Here is a 21,398-nt window from a genome sequence, read left to right on the forward strand (position 1 = left end):
GAACAATAACAACAACGACATCAACATCACTATCAACATTTGTAGAAAGAAGACTATGGATCATGAAGATTCAAAGCACAAGGAGAAAAAATTCCCTTAAAAATAGTGTAGAGCTCTCTTGCATTTGTAGATCAATAAAATAAGTACATTTTCAAAAGAAATTCTTGTCTCCGGGCTAACAAGGACAAGGAGAGAACAAGCTGCCGCTTTGAAAGTCCTCCACCAGAGGGATTGGAAAAAAATCAAGCGACTGATGTTATGACGAGCTGCACGAGTAGCTTTTTTTGATCCTGTAGCTTCCTTCAGCAAAGATGACTCTTGGTGGGAGGCTTTCTTGCTCATTTGACAATACCTTGTAAAAACCGCTTGTAAATACAATATATTACAGCGCTGCGAGCTCGCCAATGCTAAAGGGGTGAACGTCACTGGAAGTTCCATTCCACCACCTTGCCGCAGCGATCTTATTGAAGGCCTCGGTCTGGTGGACGCCATCCCAGAAGGCGTATTTGGATCGGTCTGGGCAGATGTTCACTCCATCGTTGCAATTCAGTACTCTAGAGCCCATCTCGCAGCAAGCCCGCGTCGATTCCTCAAAACCTTTGTGTTGATCAAGAGAGGCCATGAGGATGAGAATTATGACTCATCAATCTTCTTCTTACCAAATTGCTGGGGATTGGTGTTGGTGTCCACCATGAGATCGTAGAAATTGGTGAGCACGATATGGATACCTTGGTGGGTGCTCGACATCTCGTCCAGGGCCGAGCGGAGCATTGTATTGTAGGATGATGCCGCGGCCTGAGCGACTGGAGCGCAGCTCCCATCCCGCTGCACATTGAGGGGAATGCATCCCACGGCGCTCAACCCAACCACGACGAACTTGCGAGCTCCCATCTCGTAGAGCCTCTGCAATAATCATGATCATCATCGCAAAGTTACCCATGAAGATCAAAACGACACTTACATGCATTTGTTCCATGACACCGTCCAAGACGCTTTGCAGGAAATCAGTGCTGAGATTCTTACGCTGCTCAAACTCATTGTTGACGTCGTTGTTTCCAATGCATATATAGAAGATGGATTGGGAAACAAGGCTGGACGACTCGTTTGATCCAAGCTGCTGTTGGAGCTGAGAGGCCATGGATTGAAAGTCATCAACTTGTTGGGGAAGTGTCTGGGCACCTTGCTACAGCATTTAGATCAGAAGATTAATTACATCAAAGCTCGAAGATTTAGAAGATTCGAGCTCTAACCGTGTGAGTGTTGGGAAGAACTCCAGAGCTAGCTGACCCAAAGTTGGCACCTTGTTGGAAGTTCTTTGTGCCATAGTATGCAGGTGGATATGGAAGGCCAAGGTAAGATGCTGTGCCATCAAGGAAAAGCCATTGTATATATGTAGATTAGAAAGAAATATTTTTATCTCAACTTACCAATCAAATCAACAACAAGGCAACCATTACTAAACCTTCCAGTTGCCTGGTGATTCTCAAAATCAATGCCATAAGGAGGGTGATTCGCCCTTGCTTGAGTGTTGAGGTGTTCATTGTCGCCTGCATCCACAAGGGAGTCCCCAAACGCAAACAAAGCTGGGACTGATGCAGTCGCAACCAAATAATCTAGCGACAATGTGGCCAAGATCAAGAAAAATGCCTGGAAATCCATTTGTATTTCTTGTATTTTATTGCTAGCTTTAATACCCAAATGAGGCGATAAGTATAGAGTCAAAGTGTTATTATTATTGTTATGTTGCCTTAATATATCGTTTTCTTGGTTCACATAAACAAAAGTGCGTATCATTATAAAATCGTCCAATTATAGCCATATTTTCCTAAATTCCTGGATTAGGCTCTTGAAGAATGAAAGCATGGAGGTCTGTAAAGCGCCAAGTCGTTCAAGAACAGATAAGTGAACAAGTTTCAGATCCGCAAGAAACCATGGTAACTGCAAGAAACTATAAATGATTAGTTGTCTAATTTTCTTCTTCTCGCAGTGCAAAAGATATCTCTTTTGCGCGCACCACTGCAACGCTGAGGCTGAGAGCTGCGCTTTATTTAATTCATGCCCACCTTGCTCACAGCCTTGTGAGAAGCGCTGCTTTCACAGCAGATGCCCAGACGTCTGTAGAGCTCTATGCAAGCGCTGCCTCGAGCCTTGCTCCTGGAACTGTGAGCATTTCAGCTGCAAGCTTCTCTGCTTCCAGATCTGCGAGAGGCCACGCTGTGACAGCCCGTGCACGAAGCTGCTCGGTTGTGGGCATCCCTGCATTGGCCTGTGTGGAGAGCCTTGCCCAAGTGCCTGCCGCATTTGCCATTCGGATACTTTCGATGCAATCACACGCATGACTCTGAAGGAGAGCGAGAGCTCCGACAGATTCATCGAGCTTCTCGACTGCGGCCACATCTTCGAGGTAACGGGGCTTGACCAGTGGATGGATATGGACGCTCACGGTGAGCCAGATTCTGCCAAAGCAATCGTCCCGAAATCCTGGTAACTCAAGCATCGTTCCTGATTTGACCTGTTTTTGCTTTCTTTCTTGCAGTCCCGCATGCAAGATGCCGGTCTGGAAGTCCTTTCGCTACGGAAACGTTGTGAAGGGAAAGCTGCATCAGATAGAACTCGTCAAGATGAAAGTCTATGGATACGTAAAAGCAGGGATGGAAATGCTAGAGAGGAAACAATACGAGCAAGCACACGGACATTTCAAAGAGGTCATAAAAAACCAGCCGGGGAACTTTGAAGCACACTTCGGATTCGCTCAAGCACTGTGCGGGATGGAAGAATTCGAGCACGCCGTCCCTCATCTCCGGTTTATAGCAGAGAGTAGCAGCCTGGCCACCGAAGTTCGAAGTTTGCCAGCCAAACACCCTGATAATCCGCTCGACTCCAGCAGCTTAAACCCCAGCTTCATCGCCGCTCCAAGCCAGTCTCTCGCGATCCAATCGCTCATCCAGTGGGGATCGGCGCTGACAAGCCTGAGCGAGTTCTCCGACGCTGCGACTCTGTGTGAGATTGTTCTCAGGCATGACAAGAACAACGCTAGCGCCGAGAGCTTGAAAGAGATGGTGCGAAAGAGACTAACTCACCAGGTAATGGAAGCCATGCAGACGGCTGAATCCAATCTCAGAGGCAAATGGTACCAGTGCCCAGAGGGCCATGTCTACGCTGTGGGAGATTGCGGTCGACCATATGCGGAGTCGCGGTGCCCTGACTGTGGATCGACCATAGGTGGCCTCCATGACTTAGCTGCAGGGAACAAGCACTGGCATTAGTGGACTCATTTTATGATTGCTAGTGATAGTTTGCCTCCCCTTTCTCTCATTATCTCACTATCTCACTGTGTGTTTGGGAATACTTTTCTTTGTTAAAATATGTTGGTATTTATAGCTGGGTATATTCTTTGTTGGCTTTGCGAATTTAGGGCTTTTTGGCTAGGGTTTTAGAGAGTATGCCCGCGGCAATGGAGGCGACGCAGGCGATGGACGTCGATGAGGCGCCCTTGGTGCCGCCAGAGAAGCCGCAATCGATCGAGCAGCTCACGCTTGCGTCGCTGCAGCAAGCCGCGGAGTTCTTCGGCAACGCTCCTCCAGATCCGGTAGGCGCCGAGAGGTGAGATCTCTTTAGTAGCGATGTAGCGAACCAAAGAGCTGATGGCGTCTTTCTTTGGCAGCCGGAGAATCAGGACTGCTTATAAGGTGTGTGCCCTTTTGAGAATGATTTTGTAAGGAACTTCGTACTCCTTTTGTTCTTCTCATTCTAGCGCATGCTTACATTAATTTTTCCTCTTTTTTTTTTTTTTCCCTTGTGCCTTTCAGCAAGCGGAGTATGCTGTGGTGAAAGATCTCCCACAAATCACACAGCAGCCTCTGAAAAACGCGTACGCATTAACGAATGCTGCTGTGGATGTGAAGCCTGCGGCTTTGCCAGATGCTTCACCCGGTCAGATTGTTCGTGCGGGCCCTGTCGGTCCTCAGCCTGCTTTTACTCCTTCCGGAACACCAGAAAGGTATGTAGCGACTCACGCTCATATGTTTCCGGTTTTAACAGAGTTTTCCATTGTCTAGTGGCATAGCGAGATACCAACCGAGTGCGGCTGTAATGCGAAGGCTTCCCAGTAGGTGGCCGAAGCCGGAGTGGCATGCTCCATGGAAGAACTATAGAGTGAGACTTCACGTTTTTTCACGAGTACTGTGTATTGATCTTATTGCAACTGCACAGGTTATTAGTGCTCACTTGGGATGGGTTCGAGCGATAGCTTTCGATCCAGGAAACGAGTGGTTCTGTACGGGATCTGCAGATCGTACAATAAAAGTAAGCTCTTTTTTTTTTTTTTCCCTTTCATTTTTATGCCGCTACTTCATTCTGACCGTTTTGTTCATTTTTAGATTTGGGATACTGCCTCAGCTACCCTGAAGTTAACGTTAACAGGTCATGTTGAGCAAGTTCGAGGTTTGCATTCTACATTTGAAGTTTGGATTTAGTCTTAAATGTTTCTTGTATATGTTTGAAATAGGGCTGGCTGTTAGTCCACGCCATCCTTACATGTTTTCGGCTGGAGACGACAAGCAAGTGAAATGTTGGGATCTCGAATACAACAAGGTGAGGAATGCGTCCGTTCTTAATTTAAAACTCATGCATGTCTGGGGCAGGTTATCCGATCCTACCATGGGCACTTAAGTGGAGTTTACTGTCTTACGCTTCATCCTACTCTGGATATACTCTTAACAGGAGGAAGGGATTCCGTCTGTCGAGTAAGATTTTAACTCATGAAGAGTGTGCCTGTTCTTATGCACACAAACTGCTTTCCAGGTCTGGGATATGCGCACAAAAGCTCAAATCTTTGCTCTATCTGGGCACGACAACACTGTATGCTCGGTGATAACACAAGCCACAGTAAGTTTTCAAACAGGGATTATTTTGTTTTTGTGCGTGACTCATACACTTTGGCAGGATCCACAAGTGGTGACTGGATCTCACGACTGCACGGTCAAGCTATGGAATCTAGCAGCAGGTAAGTTCTCCTAAATAGTTCAATTTGTAGTTTCACTGATAACGATTGTTCTGGTGTGCAGGAAAGACACTCTCGACTTTGACATTTCACAAAAAGTCGGTGCGCGCACTCGCCTTGCATCCGCTACAGTATGTTCGATTTTTCTTAAGTATGTTTGTTTCACTAACTTGCCTTGCAGGCCCGCGTTTGCATCTGCCTCAGCGGACAATATTAAGAAGTTCAGCTTGCCGAGGGGCGAGTTTGTGCACAACATGCTGTAAGTTAATTCCTTTTCTGTTTGATAGCGTCGAAACGTCAAAATTGGACATGGTTTGTGTGTTTTCTCACAGCTCACAGCAAAAGGCTATCGTTAACTGCATGGCTTTGAACGAAGAGAACGTGCTTGTAACAGGAGGTAAAACAACGCATCGACCAGTGTAGCTTCGAATCATCTAACGTTTGCGCTGTATCAGGTGATAACGGAAGCATCTGGTTCTGGGATTGGACTAGCGGCCATAACTTCCAGCAAACTCAAACCATCGTTCAGCCAGGTACGCATTTTGGTGGGGAAGTGGTCCAGGTTGCGTAACTCTTGCTCATGGCAGGTTCGCTGGATGCCGAAGCGAGTATCTTTGCGGCTTCTTTCGACATCACCGGGACCCGACTTGTAACTTGCGAAGCTGACAAGACGATAAAAATGTGGAGGCAAGACGAGAACGCCACGCCTCAGACGCATCCGCTCAACTTCAGGCCTCCAAGGGACATTCGAAGGTTTTAGTTCTCTCGGTATTGTTTGTACGCTAAAGGTATGGCTTTGGATTCCTCCAAGATGTTTGAGAAGAAAAAAAACCATTTGTAGTTGCAGGCTCACATCAAACTTCCCTTGCCGTACGTAGCGCTCGCAAACTGTGACTCGAGGTGGTGGAGCTTGAGCTGCGTCCAGCACTTTTGCAACTCGTCCTCGATCTCTTTCCGGCTCTTGGCGAGCTGGATGTGGAGAGCCTCGTACTTGGCCTTTTGGCTTTCCGGATCCAGCGACTTGGTTTCGTTCTCGAGCGCTAGCAGCTCCTCCTTGATCCTCTTGAGGCCGTCGCCCATGGTCACGTACTTTTGGCGGAGGTGAGAGGGCGTGACGCTGAGAGACTTTTGCTGGAGCTCGCGGAGCTCGTCCTTGCACTTGGCAAGGCTGGCGCTGATCTCATCGTACTTGGTGTGGAGCGATGATCCGTTGGTGGCCGCCGTGTTGGTGGCCTTGGATTCGCGGCGGCGGTGGTGGTTTAAGTCCTCCAGCTGCAGTGAAGAGTTTCTTTTCAAAGCCTTGGGTCAGTGGAATTGGATTGGAATGAAAGGAAAGAAGAAGATTTGAAAGGTTTCGATGCATAGATTTGTAGAATGCAAAGGAGGAAGAAGGAATCGAGAGGATTTGGAAGAAAGAATCACACGGAAGAAGATTTGATGGGATACCTTTTGGACGATCTGTGGATGGGTGTGGTGGATCTTCCTGCGGGACCGTATAGGCGAGCGAGTTCCCGAGAGCTCATCGACCTGATCGCTGCATCCACACACGCCCAAAAGCATTCGCATTCTCCTCCCTCTTCCCGCCTCTTCCAATTTAAAAGATTCTATAAGGGCGCACCCCTCTGTGGCCCTAAATATTAGGGCAAAAAAGAAGGATATGAATGCATATTCTGTTAGGGTGTAGGGTTCTTCCCCTGTTTTAGGGCTCTTCCGAGCGCCTGGGTTTTTGCTTCTTCCGCCATGGCGAGCGTGGACGATTCTCTCGATAGTCTCCTGGACAGTGAGTGATGCGCGCGCGCACGGCGAATTCCTTGGATTCATGGGGTTTTCTTTCTTGTCTTGTGTTGCCAGGTGCGCTGGGCGATTTCAAGCCGGCGGATGCTCCATCTTCGAGGTAAGCAAGCGGCTCTCCTCCCCCGGGGTTTGATTGATCGGTCGTTAGATCGCCAGAGTCGCAGGCGCTCGGGAAGGGCTTGCCGCCGCTGCAAGTGGCGAAGAAGAGATCGTCGTCCAGCAGCAGCTCCAGCGCTAATCCAGATGTGAGCTCGAGGGACGCGACGCTGGAGAAGCTCGCGGAGAAGACCAAGGACACGGTGCACCGCATTGATCCATTGCCGCAGGCGCAAGAGCAAGAGCAAGAGCTCCTGGAGAAGATGACCAAGGAATTTGAGTCTTACCTTGGAACAGAGGTAAAAAAGAAAGATCTCGTGTTCTTCGTTGTTCTTGCGATTCTCAAGGTTTTTATTTTTCTTTCAGGATCTACAATCCGTGATGGGGACTTTCATGCAGCAGCTCCTCTCGAAGGACGTGCTCTATCAGCCAATGCTGGAGATTGGCGAGAGATACCCGGAGTGGCTCAGCGCCAACAAGTCGAAACTCAGCCAGGAGGAGTTTGATCGATACTCGAGGCAGCACGATCTCATCAAGCAGCTCTGTCACGTCTACGAGACCACCCCGGACAACTTCAATGTCATCATGGAGCTGATGCAATCCATGCAGAGCTGCGGACAACCCCCGGCGGAGATGATCGAAGAACTCGCTCCTGGCTTGCAAATGTAAGTCCGTGTGTGTGTTCTTCGTCCTCTCTTAACTCCTTTTTCCCAGCTTCTCACCGGATAACTTGGCCTCCTTGCCACCGGGCCTAGCAAACGAGAACGCGAACTGCTGTATCATGTAGACCATGGATCGATCGAGTCGAGCTCCATGTTCAAAGCTCCGACTTCCAAGCTCCAAGCTCATAGGGGGAAGGAAAAAGGTGGAGGAGACACTCCGATAAGGAATTTCATGCATTCCAGGAGCTAGCTATGCATCACAAAAGAGGCAGAAGAACGAATATCTCCTTTCAAAGTGTCTCTCTTTTATCTTCGCACTTTGATCTTAGCTTTGATCTTTGTTTCTCGCAGCTTTGATATTCTCACTATACTTTGCTGTCAAGGAGTCCCAACTTTGCAGCACTTTGTTGCAAAACTCACAGGATTCAGGGGTCTCGTCCAATCCTCGCGGCAGTCCCGCCGTAGCTTCTCCCTGCGCTTCTCGATCCACAGCTTGAACGGTTCCATCGTGAAGAACTCCTGCGACCACTTGAGGCCGGCTTGCAGGGAACGCGTTTATAATTTCTAAACACTTCGTTCTACTATATATAATTAGATTAATTTTAAACATGTTTATAATTTATAAACTTTCTAAAACACTGTCAGGATTGATAATGTTAACAAATTTACAATAACAAAATTAACTGTTAATGCATACGGATTTTTTTAATTTCTCACCTAAAACACCTTTAGGCTATTACAAAGTTCTGAAAAACTCTTTAACCTCCTTCTCTATTCTTGCCATCTGCCACCTCAGACAAATGTCCAAGTGTTCTTGTTGATAATTCTGCACAATATATATTTTTATATGTAGATTTTAATTTTTGTGAGTTCACAATGGATTTTAATTTTTTAACTGACTGTGGGATTAATCAAAAACTATTTCGTTGGTAAATTGTATAAGAGAGTGTCAAAAATACTATTAACAATCTTGAAACTTTACTAAAATATTGTTTGAACTTCTTAAATTATTAATTTATCACAAATAATAATTTTGCGAACGTACTATGTAATGAGGAAAGGACATGTTCCAGAGCTCCCAGGTCTTCGACAGTCCATTCCTGGATCTGCCAATCTACAATCCTTGCCTGGGTACATTTGCAGATGAGCAGAGCGACGGGAATGAGCCACCAGTTGTTCTCCTCCCTTCTTCATTCATAGAAACAGCAAGTGAGCGAGAAAATCTCGAACAAAACTCCTATCGATTTTCCTTCCTTGGCGAGTGGGGTTTCTCCATCGTTTAATCCACCACCGAGTGAACTCCCCACACCCAGAGCCCCACTATCATTCTCGGATCCAGTATTTTGGAAGAGGAGCGCCACCCCGATCCATCTACCAGCATTTCGTTCTTGGCAGAAGCCCTTCCCCGATTTTAGCTCGAGTAGCGAGATGCAGGCAGATCCGCGATCTAACAGAGTGTCATGGATGCCATATGGTTCAAGTAGATGGTATGATATTTTATTATTGGAACCCGGTTGCTGAGATGATGGCTACCAGGTAAGTGTAGAGGTAAACCGGTGTAGAAGACCCGGGTTCGATGCCGAAGGGTTCAATCAACAAGGACTTTTATGCAAAAATCTTGCTCTTTAAGTAGCCTTTGTTCTGGTTCGCTAGCTCACTAAAACAACTTAGACCAGTCGGTTAGGGCCTCGGTTTCCCAAAGCATACGTTTCGGGTTCGATTCTTGCCAATGCTACTTGTAAGGCAAAAAATGTTCGAATAAGTTCCTCTTGCCTGCTCCGATACCATGTGGTTATTATTGTTATGACGGTTGATACATGGTTAAATGTATGAGTTTATCGTGACAATTTGTGGCAGCGTCGTGGCCCTGCGCGCTGACGTGGTCTTGTTCACTCCCACATCTATTTGATGATCTCGCGAAATCTCTCTCCTCGTGTCCCTGCATTCGAAGTTTTCTCCCGGTCGAGAACTTTGTCTGGCCTCTCGAAAATGAGCAACGGGGTTCCACGATTCCGGAGAGTGAGGTATGCTTGTCTTTTATTGTGATGCCTTTTTTTTGTTTGTTTCTTTTTCCTCCAGAGATGAGATGGTCCAGAAGAAATGCATAGAAATATTTTCTTCTATCAGCTAGCTGGTGCTAGCTTGGAGGACCTAAGAAAACGGCTGCAATGCAGAATTCTCCAGCATGCACTAGTTCAAAATCAGCCGGCACCATGAGGGAACACAGCTCAGGTCTCTAAGCCAAGAGACCTGGGCAAATCTCTTATTATAAGACCTTGCATCATGAGATGCAATTGATTTATAACTACTGTTCGAGGATTAGGATTATTATGGAGCTGGAGAGGGGCACAACTCATCGTCGCAGGTGAGTTTGAGATTCTGGAACAGGTTGAGCTCGCAGCCGCAGGTCTCAGCGATGTCGATCAGGAGCTGGCAGCACTTGTCGCCTTGAATTGGAACACGGCAAGCTTCAGGAAGCATGACGTTGAGGCAATCGATTACTGGAGCAGCAGAAGAAGCCTGTTTGATTGAAGATGCAAGAACAATGGAAACAAGGATGAGGAGAGCGCACTTGGAATTCTTCATAGTGCTTGGAACAAGCGCAGAGACGATATGCACACTAGCCAGTTTATATAGTGGGAGAAGAATGGCTTCACCAGCGTGCCAACTAGGCATGCGCATTAGTCAACAGCGCTTTTAGGTGTTCCTACCGCAGAATCCCGATATAATCTATAAGGTGATTGTGATTGTTTGTTGGAGCTTCCATAGCTGCTTGCTCCATTTGCTCTAGCTAGAGTGCTGTTCTTTTCCTCTAAGAATATCCTAGCCTAACATTTTCCTGATACTCCTCTGGAGATCCTCCTTTTGCTCCTCCTGCTCGCTAGTGGCCAGAAACCAAGGAGCTAAAATCTGGTTAAAACAACTGGATAGATTGACTGAGCATCCCTAGAATATGCCTTAAGGGAATCTTTAGGGAATGTTTTAATATTTCCGCATTCTCTAATTAGCTCCATACTTAGCCAAAAAAATCTTAGACATATAAGTGCATTCAAATATAACCATAGAAGGTGTATGAAAATATAAAAACCCAATTTCAGTAATTCTTGATAGAGGATCAATATAATTGAGCTTGCAACCTGCAAAGTCTGGGGCTTGGATTAATCCATCTAGCTTGCTTTCCCTTAGGAATTGAAAAAAACATTGTGATTAATAGAGAAACCCACCAATTTAAAATCCACCTTGTGGTGCTAAAAAGAATCTTTCTATGAGTACTTCATAGCATACTATGACTAGGGATAATCAGACAATCTAACAAATTCCCAAAGCCAAAAGTTTACTGATGGTTCAAGTACATAGTATGATATGCTGAGATCATGGGTATCAAGAGGTAAACTACTTGAGTTTAATGCCAAAGAGTCCAAACTTTTATGCAAAAATTTTGCTCAATAAGTTATTATTCATCTAACTAAAATAGATTAAACCAGTTAAGTAGGACCTCAGTTTCCCAAAGCATACGTTTCGGGTTCGATTCTGGTATAGATAAAAGGAAAAAGAATTTACATTTGAGACCTTGATGAAAGCTTGTGGATCTTGCATTCCTGAAACAATATCGTGTATCAAGTATTCGTGCTTCTTTCCCTTTCAGGAGTCATGGCGTTGCCGACGACGGTGCTCAATCCGTTACTACTCCCTTCTTTCTCAGCTGCTTTGCTAGAAGCTCTCAAGAGAACCGGCGAGGAGCGTGTCGCTGCGTTTCACTTCCCAGGCCACGGCCGCGGCTCCTCAGCGCCCTCTTCGATTTCCAAGCTTCTCGGAGCTCAACTCTTCCAGTTTGATCTCCCGGAGCTGCCAGGCCTGGATAACTTGCACTCGCCACAAGAAGCCATAGCCGAAGCGCAGCAAATGGCCGCCGTGCTTTTCGGAGCTGCATGACATGGATCCCTGGAGTCTGATATTAGCGTCGCCTGGAGTGGAATTGAGCACTCTGATCTCTTCCTTTTCATGCTGCCAAGGGTACTTATGGTTCTTGCTCTACGTGTGGAATTCAACCGGGGATCATGAGCTGCTGCAAGACCGAAGACGTTCTGATCCTCCCCGGGAACGCCCACGTCTCGGCATTCTCAGCCATGGTTCTTGCTGGAGCAATGCCTCACTATGGTCTTCCTTGTTATGACGAGCTCTGGGATATTTCTCATGGTGTCTCCGCAGAGAGCATCGAGTTGGCCATTTTGGATCTGCAGAAAAGAAAAGAAGTGGGAATTGGAGCTGTTCTGATTGTCTCGCCAACTTACTATGGAGTGTGTAGCCCTGGAGGAGATCGCATAGGTGTATCACGAGCATGGTATCCCGATCATAGTTGACGAGGCTCATGGAGCGCACTTAATGTTCCACTCGAGGTTTCCTGCAACGGCACTCGAGCAGGGAGCCGACGTTGTTGTCCAATCCAAGGTACTCTCGTCTCTTATGCAGTCCGGGATGCTCCATCTTGCAAGAGGCTGCAAGATTGTAAGGCACGAGAGAATTAGCAAGTGCCTTCAAACCTTGCAAAGCTCCAGTCCGAGTTACCTTCTCTTGGCCTCTCTCGATGCCGCAAGATGAATTGTGCAGCAAGCGACGACCATCCGTTGTTTGATACAGCTCTGGAGCTGGCTTCCACATCTCGGCGACGCCTGAAACAAATTCCACAAGTTTTAGTCCTTGATAGAGAAAATGTGAGCTTGGCAGCCAAACCTGATACCATTTTTTATGAGCTTAGGATCACCATTGGGTTGTGGGAGCTCGGAGTCACAGGAACTCTTGCCGATGACTTTCTGTGCGATAAATGCGAGATAGTGGCCGAGCTTCCTCTTCTGAACTCCATAACTTTTGCTATAGGAGCCAGCACTAGCAGCAGCGAGATTGAGAAACTTATCAAAGGCTTCAAGAGCTTTCGAGTTCTTCCAGATTGACAATAGGTCCTTATTCCAGACCCTGAGTGCCTGATTGTAATAAAATCAAATGGAAAGCACTAGTTAGTCCAAGAGATGCTTTGTTACAGAAACTTACTGCTGCAAAGCTGACGAAGCAGTGGGTCTAGCGAGTGCTGAGCTCGTGTGCCCGTATCCACCTGGTATTTCTGTGCTCTTTCCTCGTGAAGTGACATCACAAAGATCCAGCTGCAAAGAAAAAAACAAGAGTTTAGATAAATGCAAAGTCATAGAAACTTCATTACGTACCGATCACTTCAAGGTTTTCATTGTTTGAGCCTGAGTATATGTTTGCCATGAGAGCATAAGCTGTACCACCTTGATCGTCAACCTTTGATAGCGCATCAAAGGCTACCTCTCCAATCACCGCATTTTTCCACTTGAAACAAGCCCCAAGCAATGCCATCCATATCCTGGAGCACACGTCTTCCACAGGCAGGTTTTGCACCATCGCAAGCGCATCCTCCAGCCGATTAGCACGTCCAAGTAGATCAACCATGGAGATTACGTGCTCCACACTCGGACTAAGTCCATAGTCCGAGCACATCGCGTGAAAGTATTCCATCCCCTTGTCGACCAAACCAGAGTGGCAGCAGACCGATAGAACTGAAGAGAATGTCACAGCGTCCGGCTTGGCAAACTCTTGCATTCTCTCGAACAGATCAAACACCGCGTCACTGTCCCCTTGACGGCTGTATCCCGCGATCAGTGCACTCCAAGACACTGCGTCCTTGTCTGGAAACCCATCAAACACTCGCCGAGATTCCACCATGTCACCACACTTGCCGTAGAAACTTACGAGCGAGTTTGCCACCGCCGGAGAGCTCTCGGCCCCAGCTTCTTCGATCAGACGATGGATTGCCTGTCCAGCCTGTAGTGCTCCAAGACCACCACAGGCCTTAAGTACCGATGCAAAAGTCTGCGAGTCCGGTTTCAGTCCTTGGAGTCCCATTTTCGAAAACTCCTGCAGGGCCAGCTCATGGTTTCCACTCTCGGTGTAGGCTTCGATCATGATGTTCCACGAAACCAAGTCTTTGATCACCATTTTGTCAAAAACTCGAGCCGCATCATCCAAACTTCCACACCAAGCGTAGAGACTCATCAAGTTGTTTGCAGCGTAAACATCTTCCAGCCCGTCGAGAAACCGGGAATGAAAAGCCAATGCCTTCTCCAGCGACGCCACTTTCAAGGGCCTTCCATCCACAAGCCGAGTCTCTTCCTTCTCGGCCATATCCAAGCATGCCTGGAGAACGGCCACCAAAGTTCTGGAGCTGACGACCACGTCTAACGCTTGCATGGCCGTGAATAACTCAAGAGCTCGCTCGGCCTCGCCACCTTTTGCATATCCCATGATCAAAACATTCCAGGAGACCGAATCCCGCTCTATCATCCCGTCGAAAACTCGCCGGCAATCCAGCAATCTCCCCCACTTTGCATACATATCCATCAGACTGTTGGAGACGAAAACGCTGGACGAAATCCCTGTCCCTGTTCTTGCAAACTTCGAGTAAATCTCTCCGCCCCTGTCCAGCCATCCCAGATTCGTGCAAGCGTCGAGCACGGCCACCAGAGTCCGAGCATTCGCCTCCACTCCATCTTCCAAAAGCATAAGCTCAAAGAGCTCCAAGGCTAGCTCGTCTTCCCCTCCTTGCGAGCAAGCGCTGATCATGGCACTCCACAAAACCACGTCCTTTGTTCCCAACTTGGCAGCCTGGAAAATCTCTAGAGCTTCTCTCACGGTGCCACACTTTCCATAGAAATCCACCAGGGCGCTGGCCACGAACCTGTCCACCAAGAATCCACCACTCTGGAGCTGGGAATGAAGAGCCAAGCCTCTCTTGAGGCTCCTGAGCTTGATGATCTTCCCCTGTAAATCTCTCACCCCCTTTTCTCTAGCGGCCAGCGAAGAACACGCCTGGAGAGCCGCGACGAAGCTCCGGCCGTTTGGATCCAACCCCTCGGCATGGAGCCGCCCAAAGAACTGGAGCGCGAGCTCCGGCTGGCCGCACCGCGCGTAGCCGCCGATGACGCAGTTCCACGACGCCGCGGTGCGCCGATCCATGGAATCGAAAATGCGGCGTGCCTCATCCATCCTGCCCCGTTTCGCAAATCCATCAATGATTGCGTTGATCAAGCCGATGTTCTTACCGGAGAGGAGATCGCGCTCGCGGCCGTCGCCGTCCAGCTGGATTGGAGCCATTTCTCGTAGCGCGACATTGATTTGCCCAATCATCTGATTTTAGGGTTCTTGAGGTTTAGAGACGAAGAACAAATCCTGACCGTTAAAAATAATCGTAGTAAAATCTGGGCAGATGTGGTGGCGCTCTGGCGGCTATCTGGCGGTGGAGGAGCGGCGCTGTGGAAAATTTTCATTCAGAGAACTTATATAACTCATGACCATTTTTGGGTTCGTTTTCTTTCTTTTACAGGAAAATAAAAATAGTAAGAACAATAGGAGGATAATGAAAAAAACTGTGCTTGCTCTATGCAAACTCACTGGATGCCGAGAGAGCGTTCTTGTGAGATTTGATCAGGCCTCCCAAAACCTGGCCGTGTTTTCGATACGGTCCTGGATCTGCCAATCTACGATCCTTGCCTGGGTACATTTACAGACGAGCAGAGCGACGGGAATGAGCTACCAGTTGTTCTCCTCACTTCTTCATTCGCGAGAAAATCTCGAACAAAACTCTCCTGTCGATTTTCCTTCCTTGGCCGAGTGGTTTAATCCACCACCGAGCGAACTCCCCACACCCAGAGCGCCACTATCGTCCTTGGATCCCTCCACGCGGTGGTCGTCAAGTATTTTGGGAAGAGGAGCGCCGCCCCGATCCATCTAGATCCCGTCCTCTTACCTCTAAAATCGGGGAAGCGCTTCTGCCAAGGACGCGAGAATGCGGGTCGACCCGGGATTTAACAGAGTGCCATGGATGCCATATGGTTCAAATAGATGGTATGATATATTGTTATTGGAACCCGGTTGCTGAGATAATGGCTACCAGGTAAGTGTAGAGGTAAACCGGTATAGAAGACCCGGGTTCGATGCCGAAGGGTCCAATCAACAGGGACTTTTATGCAAAAATCTTGCTCTTTAAGTAGCCCTTGTTCTGGTTCGCTAGCTCACTAAAAGAACTTAGACCAGTCATTTAGGACATCGGTTTCCCAGAGCATGCGTTTCGGGTTCGATTCTTGCCAATGTTATCTGCAAGGCAAAGAATATTCGCATGTTAACATCAAACCAAAAATGTTTATAATTCTTAAACTCAAATTAGGATTTAAGAAAACATCATTTAATATTATTTATTGTAAAATAATTAGAAATGAAAGTTAAAAGAGAGCTTTCACTTTATTCCCATCATTTTACCGCTCTCTATTCTATTTGGATTGTTCTTGGCTGTGGCTTGGGGATCTTTGGAATTGTGACAGTGAGGACACCGTGTTCTACTGTAGCTTTGATCGCCTCCACATTTGCACTCTCGGGCAGCCGGAATTTCCGCAAGAAGCTGCCGTGGCTGCGCTCCACGCGGTGCCACTTATCGCTCTTGTCAGACTCGTGCTTCTTCCTCTCGCCACTGATCTGGAGAGTGCGGCCGTCCTCCACGCTGATCTTCACTTCCTCTCTACTCACACCCGGGAGATCGGCCTTGAAGATGTGTGCCTCGGGTGTCTCGAGCCAATCCACGCGAGTGTTGGCGACGGCGCTGCTGTTGTCACAAGAAAAGATGGACGAGATGTCCTCAAAGGGATCCAAGATGTTTGAACCGTAGAAATACAAAGCCATGTGGGCAAGAGATTTGCTGGGTGAATGCTAGAAACAAATAGACTTGATCAATGCTAGATGTGAGCGATTGCTCCTCTTTTATACACTGGGATGACACCTCTAGGACACTCTAGAGTGTTCCCACATATTCTAGAGGACTCTAGCATATCTATACCCTCAAACTCTAGTTAGCTCCATACTTGACCAAAAAAATCTTGGACATTTAAGTGAGGTGTATAATATACTTGGGGAAAAGTCCCCATGCAAAATCCCAATTTGAAATATTCTCGATAGAGGATCAAGAGTTAATATAATTGAGTTTGCAACCTGCAAAGCCCTGGGGTTTGGACCAATCCAGCTAGCTTCTTTCAAGAATTGCTCATCCCCTAGGAATTAAAAAACATATTGTGATTAATATTGAAAACCTTGTGGTGCTAAAAATGTTAAAACAAGAATCTTCTTATGAGTCCTTCAGGGATAATCAAACGATCTAACAAATTCCCAAAGACAAAAGTTTATTAATGGTTCAAGTACATAGTGAGATCATAACTATCAAATAAGTGTAGGTTTGATGCCAACAAGGACTTTTATGCAAAAATTTTGCTCAATAAGTTATTATTCACATAGCTTAGAGGCGTTTCCCAAAGCACACGTTTCAGGTTCGATTCTACTATGGACAAAAGTTAAAAAAATTTAAAACAAACTTGACCTTGGAGCAGCAACGGTTCCAATGTTTGACATTTTTGTGTCGCTGGATGAAAGGTCTTCGGTATAGACAGTCCGGTCCTGGATCTGCCAATCTACGATCCTTGCCTGGGTACATTTACAGACAAGCAGAGCGACGGGAATGAGCCACCAGTTGTTCTCCTCCCTGCTTCATTCATAGAAACAGCGAATGAGCGTGAGAAAATCTCGAACAAAACTCTCTGAGAGATCTACTCTATTAATTTTTATTAATAATCCACAGTGTTCTTCGTTCGAGTGGTTTAATCCACCACCGAGTGAACTCCACACACCCAGAGCGCCACTATCGTCCTTGGATCCCACCACGTGGTGGTCGTCAAGTATTTTGGGAAGAGGAGCACCGCCCCGATCCATCTAGATCCCGTCCTCATACCTCTAAAATCGGGGAAGCGCTTCTGCCAAGGACGAAACACTGGCCTCGAGCAGCGCGAATGCGGGTGGATCTGTGATCTAACAAACTGCCATGGATGCCATATGGTTCACGTAGATGGTATGATATTTTATTATCAAAACCCAATTGCTGAGATGATGGCTACCAGGTAAGTGCAAAGGTAAACCGGTGTACTCGACCCAGGTTCGATGCCGAGGGGTCAAGGACTTTTATGCAAAAATCTTACTCTTTAAGCAGCCTTTGTTTTAAACAAGGTCAAACAGGGAAATTCCAATTAATTTATTTTGGTAGCCGTCGGATTGGTTTCAATCCGGACCACTCGCTCTTATATATAAACTAGGGTTTTTGAGTTAATGAATATGTATATTTCTGTATTCCTTTTCTATATTCCATGCACTCACATTAGTGGAGGTGAGGGGTGTCCCTAAGAGTGCTTGGATTTGGGATTTCGGTTTAAATCTAGCTTTTGCATCATCTAGATCTAACTTTTTCCATTTCCTTTTTCTTGTTCTTTCCTTTTAGGATTTTGGTTTAGATCTAGCTTTTTGCATTGTCTAGATCTACCACTTCCTTCCAGCTTTTTGTCATTTCTTTTGCTCTTTCTTTTTTTCGTTCATCTTCATAGCCGATCAGCAATCTCCTCCTTTGACTTTAGAGTAGCAGTTGGTTCAATTGTTTGATGCTATGCGCTTGCAATTGAACAACCAAACTCAATTGATGGCGGCATTCACAGCATGTGGTCCAACTCCTGCTCTCGGTGCCAATCCTCGCGTTCGGCTGAAGTTCTTTCGTGGGAATCCTGGGGATGATGTGTACCATTGGTTCGATCACTTCACGGTGATTGCTGTGAGACACAAAATCCCTAGGCCCCAAAGTGGAGCCGGAAGGGCACCATATGGTAGTGGCCGAAGCGAGAGCCAAACGAGCGTAACACGTTTGGACCAAAAGCTCCGACTTGAAAAGTCAAGAGCGGGAGTGGAACTCCCAACGAAGTGCTCGAGGAACGAGCACGAAGCGAGCAAAAGGCAAGGCTCCAAAAAGGGACCCAAAAGGACCAACACATGACACATGGGAGTGTCCGAGATGGACTCGAGTTGGAGTCCGAAGTGGAGTCCGAGATGGACCCGAGTTGGAGTCCGAAGTGGAGTCCGAGATGGACCCGAGTTGGAGTCCGAAGTGGAGTCTGAGATGGACCTGAGATGGAGTCCGAGATGGAGTCCGAAGTGGAGTCCGAGGTGGACCCGAGATGGACCCGAGTTGGAGTCCGAAGTGGAGTCCGAGATGGAGTCCGAGATGGAGTCCGAGGTGGACCCGAGATGGACCTGAAATGGAGTCCGAGATGGAGTCCGAGATGGACCTGAGATGGAGTCCGAGATGGAGTCCGAGATGGACCCGAGATGGAGTCCGAGATGGACCCGAGATGGACCCGAGATGGAGTCCGAGATGGAGTCCGAGATGGAAGTCCGAAGTCGAGACCGAGACCGGGACCGAGACCGAGACCGAGACCGAGACCGAGATCGGGACCGAGACCGAGACCGAGGCCGAGGCCGAGACCGAGCCCGAGCCCGAGTCCGAGTCCGAATCCGAGTCTGAGTCCGAGTCCAAGTCCGAGTCCGAGTCCGGAGCCTGAGAGGGTGAAAGCCCAAAGCGTTCGTCTCCCAGACCCTGGGGGGTTTGGTGAGCTCCAAAAGTATAGTAAGGGGGAGGACTGCAGTGGAGCCAGTTTGGCCAGGAAAGGCCAGTTTGGCCCAGGAAGGCCGGACCCAGTGTTGGGTGATGAGCTGCCCACTGGGAAGTCCAAGACTGGAGTGAACACAGACCGACAAACGGGGTAGCTTGGTGAAGTGTTCAAGAGCTGGCTCTAGTTCCCCCGGGAGATCGACTGGCCGATGCTCCCAGTCCAAGTGTGGGTGGCACTACCTACTTGGATACCTGGTGTGGCTCAACGGAACCCGCTCTAAGCCCATGGCTAGAGCACCCAAGGGCAGAAGGCGAGGAGAGTACCCAGGTGGCTCGCGTAAGGCCACGGTGTTCCGAAATGTTGTCCCAAAGGCCCAGACTGTGGAAAGGAAGAGGAGCAGTCCTCAGGGGTAGTGACCAAGGACACAGTCGTGTGGTGAGGAAGTCCCAGAGGACCGTGGGACTTAGTGGTCGGGCCTGTGGGTCTCGATCCAGTGGCAGTGTTGGCAAACACGGCCAGGGGCAGAAAGGGACTTAGTGGGGACTGACAGAGGGATATTGGGGAAGGCTATTCCACTTGTCAGTGGGCATCCTAAGGATGCTAAGGAGTGGATCTGAGATGACCACTCACGGATGGTTTGCCTAGTCTTGGAGAGCCAAGACTGTGATGCAAGTGGTATTGGACTACCAGTGTGGCAAAGGTGACTGGGCATGGCCTTAGCGTAACGGGCTGCTATGTCGGTGGTACCTTTGAGTGTCGGTCATGGGATCGGACACGTGGAGCACTTGGACCAAGTGCAAATGTTGAGTGGCATGGATGCCATTCTCGGGGCTAGCAAGTCCCAAGTCCTGGATTGGACTTATGGAGGTTGTGAATGAGACTCCTCCAAGTGGTCAGAGGTGTGGTTAAGTGACTAAAGTAGAATGGAAAATTTAGTCGCTTACAATTTGGTATCGGAGCTGTTCCTTAGTCCGACTTTTATTGGTGCTCAAGTATATCACCATTGGTGTTGGCAACGGAAGGTCCGAGAAGTGGGCCTATCCTTGAGGAGTAGCAGGTCGGGAAGATATGGCTCTCCATTACAGTTCATGTGTGAACTTGTAGACAAGGTGGTGGATAGAAAAGGGCTAATAATGGAACGACTTTGGGATCTTGGGAACAGTATATGGTTTTCCTCAAAGAGTTGAGGATGTGATCTAGATGAGCATTTGACTTAGCAAACTGGCTAATGTAGTTGTGGTAAACAACTACAGTTGGGATCATAGGAAAGATAAAGACTCCAAAGCAATAAAGGAGTCACAAGATTTTCCTCATAAAGTTGAGGTTGGTGCTCATGAATGTGAGACCAGAAGTAATGACCGTGGGAGGTCAAATACGGAAGAGGACTTAAGTCCTTGAAAAGGTAGCCGGGGCTACCTCTAATAAATGTTGGAACAACCCAAGGAGTTGGGGGTGTATTAAGTGGATGAGTTGGTGTTCTCATTACATGGACAAGTAGTCCTAAGGGGCAAAGGTTGCCCCCAGAGAACAAAATCAAGTGTCGGAGTAACACTTGTGAAAATAGTCCTTTTGAGTAGGACAGGAATGCAAGAAGTGTATTCCAGTGAGCTAGTGCCTCACAAGTAGGACCTTACGGGTCTGTGGATTAACTAAGTCCAAAACTGCTGGATGACTCAAGTAGAGTCAAGGGATGGTCCTAAAAGGACTGATGGAAGCATTTGGACTGAGGTGTGTTGTACCCCACAAAGGATGGGGGGGGGATCATAGGATCCAAGGATGAGAACAGAGGGTATCTCATCGATGGCAAAATGTGCCATGCTAAAGTCGTGGGAAAGGTGTTCCCAAAAAGAAAACAACTTTGACACAAAGTTGTGTGTGACCTCTATGGTGTAGTGCTAACGGATGGTTGGCATGAGAAAGAGTGGCATTGGTCTTGGCAAAGACTTAGACACAAAGAAGAAGTGTCATAGAGGTAGGCTCGTGGAGTCGATGGTGTGGACACACCAAATGTGCCAAGGTGTGATACCTTAAGGCTATGTTGGTGGGTTCATGAGAACCCCTTGCCAAAGGAATCCCAATGGAAATGGGAATGGCATAGCCTAAGCTGCAGAGCATGCAGTTGGAGTGCAGTGACCCAGATAAAGATGGAAGTGTGAAAGCACCAAGCAATGAGTTGTAGGACTTGACAACTATGAGGCAACTAAGCAAGAGGTGCAAAATAACTGGTTAAACGGGTAGAAGGTAGCTACCCAAGACTTCTAGCATAGGGAAGTCGGATATACCCTTGCGGGGGATAAGTTGCTT

The 21,398-nt window shown here is 47.7% G+C and overlaps 8 protein-coding genes across 11 annotated transcripts; 5 read left to right on the forward strand and 3 right to left on the reverse strand.

The window, feature by feature from the left end:
• Nucleotides 1-633: 633 nt before the first annotated feature.
• Nucleotides 634-1,659, reverse strand: LOC9648286 (GDSL esterase/lipase At4g28780). The gene is made up of 3 exons (XM_024686690.1): nt 1,474-1,659; nt 962-1,183; nt 634-903 (listed from the first exon to the last, which is right to left on the reverse strand). Exons 1-3 carry the CDS (start codon nt 1,657-1,659, stop codon nt 634-636), a joined length of 678 nt encoding a protein of 225 aa, XP_024542458.1.
• An 890-nt stretch (nt 1,660-2,549) lies between these two features.
• Nucleotides 2,550-3,266, forward strand: LOC9633908 (NFX1-type zinc finger-containing protein 1). The gene has a single exon (XM_024686691.1). It carries the CDS (start codon nt 2,550-2,552, stop codon nt 3,264-3,266), a length of 717 nt encoding a protein of 238 aa, XP_024542459.1.
• Nucleotides 3,267-3,421: 155 nt separating this feature from the next.
• LOC9648287 (protein pleiotropic regulatory locus 1) lies at nt 3,422-6,356 on the forward strand. Of its 3 annotated transcripts, none has more exons than XM_002981668.2 (16): nt 3,422-3,603; nt 3,665-3,689; nt 3,810-4,000; nt 4,059-4,155; nt 4,213-4,305; nt 4,380-4,443; nt 4,508-4,593; nt 4,644-4,745; nt 4,804-4,887; nt 4,945-5,005; nt 5,067-5,133; nt 5,184-5,261; nt 5,335-5,399; nt 5,458-5,535; nt 5,590-5,790; nt 5,844-6,356. In XM_002981668.2, the coding sequence occupies exons 1-15, from the start codon at nt 3,443-3,445 to the stop codon at nt 5,760-5,762; spliced, it is 1,425 nt and encodes a 474-aa protein (XP_002981714.2). In that variant the 5' UTR covers nt 3,422-3,442; the 3' UTR covers nt 5,763-5,790; nt 5,844-6,356. The 3 variants fall into 3 exon arrangements, with proteins under 3 accessions (XP_002981714.2, XP_024542526.1, XP_024542527.1); XM_024686758.1 differs by having other exon boundaries at nt 5,850-6,356; XM_024686759.1 differs by having other exon boundaries at nt 3,906-4,000.
• A 321-nt stretch (nt 6,357-6,677) lies between these two features.
• On the forward strand, nt 6,678-7,861 carry LOC9633909 (peroxisome biogenesis protein 19-2). 2 transcript variants are annotated; one of them, XM_002981669.2, is made up of 5 exons: nt 6,678-6,782; nt 6,854-6,896; nt 6,945-7,191; nt 7,259-7,557; nt 7,607-7,861. In XM_002981669.2, the coding sequence occupies exons 1-5, from the start codon at nt 6,743-6,745 to the stop codon at nt 7,677-7,679; spliced, it is 702 nt and encodes a 233-aa protein (XP_002981715.1). In that variant the 5' UTR covers nt 6,678-6,742; the 3' UTR covers nt 7,680-7,861. The 2 variants fall into 2 exon arrangements, with proteins under 2 accessions (XP_002981715.1, XP_024542528.1); XM_024686760.1 differs by having other exon boundaries at nt 6,681-6,782; nt 6,953-7,191.
• A 3,219-nt stretch (nt 7,862-11,080) lies between these two features.
• On the forward strand, nt 11,081-11,503 carry LOC112350490 (arginine decarboxylase-like). The gene has a single exon (XM_024686794.1). It carries the CDS (start codon nt 11,206-11,208, stop codon nt 11,485-11,487), a length of 282 nt encoding a protein of 93 aa, XP_024542562.1. The 5' UTR covers nt 11,081-11,205; the 3' UTR covers nt 11,488-11,503.
• A 19-nt stretch (nt 11,504-11,522) lies between these two features.
• On the reverse strand, nt 11,523-14,737 carry LOC112350488 (pentatricopeptide repeat-containing protein At2g13600-like). The gene is made up of 7 exons (XM_024686792.1): nt 14,670-14,737; nt 12,771-14,614; nt 12,601-12,710; nt 12,293-12,533; nt 12,121-12,224; nt 11,847-12,050; nt 11,523-11,789 (listed from the first exon to the last, which is right to left on the reverse strand). Exons 2-3 carry the CDS (start codon nt 14,611-14,613, stop codon nt 12,697-12,699), a joined length of 1,857 nt encoding a protein of 618 aa, XP_024542560.1. The 5' UTR covers nt 14,614; nt 14,670-14,737; the 3' UTR covers nt 11,523-11,789; nt 11,847-12,050; nt 12,121-12,224; nt 12,293-12,533; nt 12,601-12,696.
• LOC112350489 (arginine decarboxylase-like) lies at nt 11,607-12,153 on the forward strand. Its single transcript, XM_024686793.1, is given in 2 exon segments — nt 11,607-11,860; nt 11,862-12,153. Coding segments are annotated over 2 exon segments (540 nt in total). The 5' UTR covers nt 11,607-11,612.
• A 1,089-nt stretch (nt 14,738-15,826) lies between the features above and the next one.
• Nucleotides 15,827-16,406, reverse strand: LOC112350477 (16.9 kDa class I heat shock protein 3-like). The gene has a single exon (XM_024686747.1). It carries the CDS (start codon nt 16,297-16,299, stop codon nt 15,889-15,891), a length of 411 nt encoding a protein of 136 aa, XP_024542515.1. The 5' UTR covers nt 16,300-16,406; the 3' UTR covers nt 15,827-15,888.
• Nucleotides 16,407-21,398: the final 4,992 nt, after the last annotated feature.

This window comes from Selaginella moellendorffii, unplaced genomic scaffold, assembly GCF_000143415.4.
Source record: "Selaginella moellendorffii unplaced genomic scaffold, v1.0 SELMOscaffold_50, whole genome shotgun sequence".
NCBI lineage: Eukaryota > Viridiplantae > Streptophyta > Lycopodiopsida > Selaginellales > Selaginellaceae > Selaginella > Selaginella moellendorffii.

Excerpts from the sequence above, each read along its gene's own strand:
- LOC9648287 (XM_002981668.2), top strand. The coding sequence starts at position 3,443 with ATGCCCGCGGCAATGGAGGCGACGCAGGCGATGGACGTCGATGAGGCG. Across the intron at positions 4,306-4,379 it reads CTGCAGATCGTACAATAAAA|ATTTGGGATACTGCCTCAGC; the intron begins GTAAGCTCTTTT and ends GTTCATTTTTAG. Across the intron at positions 4,888-4,944 it reads CGGTGATAACACAAGCCACA|GATCCACAAGTGGTGACTGG; the intron begins GTAAGTTTTCAA and ends ACACTTTGGCAG.
- LOC9633909 (XM_002981669.2), top strand. The coding sequence starts at position 6,743 with ATGGCGAGCGTGGACGATTCTCTCGATAGTCTCCTGGACA. Across the intron at positions 6,783-6,853 it reads TCTCGATAGTCTCCTGGACA|GTGCGCTGGGCGATTTCAAG; the intron begins GTGAGTGATGCG and ends TTGTGTTGCCAG. Across the intron at positions 6,897-6,944 it reads GCGGATGCTCCATCTTCGAG|ATCGCCAGAGTCGCAGGCGC; the intron begins GTAAGCAAGCGG and ends ATCGGTCGTTAG.
- LOC112350477 (XM_024686747.1), bottom strand. The coding sequence starts at position 16,299 with ATGGCTTTGTATTTCTACGGTTCAAACATCTTGGATCCCTTTGAGGAC.
- LOC9633908 (XM_024686691.1), top strand. The coding sequence starts at position 2,550 with ATGCCGGTCTGGAAGTCCTTTCGCTACGGAAACGTTGTGAAGGGAAAG.
- LOC112350488 (XM_024686792.1), bottom strand. The coding sequence starts at position 14,613 with ATGGATGAGGCACGCCGCATTTTCGATTCCATGGATCGGCGCACCGCG.
- LOC9648286 (XM_024686690.1), bottom strand. The coding sequence starts at position 1,659 with ATGGATTTCCAGGCATTTTTCTTGATCTTGGCCACATTGTCGCTAGAT. Across the intron at positions 1,184-1,473 it reads TTGATTTTGAGAATCACCAG|CAAGGTGCCCAGACACTTCC; the intron begins GCAACTGGAAGG and ends TAAATGCTGTAG. Across the intron at positions 904-961 it reads GTGTCATGGAACAAATGCAT|AGGCTCTACGAGATGGGAGC; the intron begins GTAAGTGTCGTT and ends TGATTATTGCAG.
- LOC112350490 (XM_024686794.1), top strand. The coding sequence starts at position 11,206 with ATGGCGTTGCCGACGACGGTGCTCAATCCGTTACTACTCCCTTCTTTC.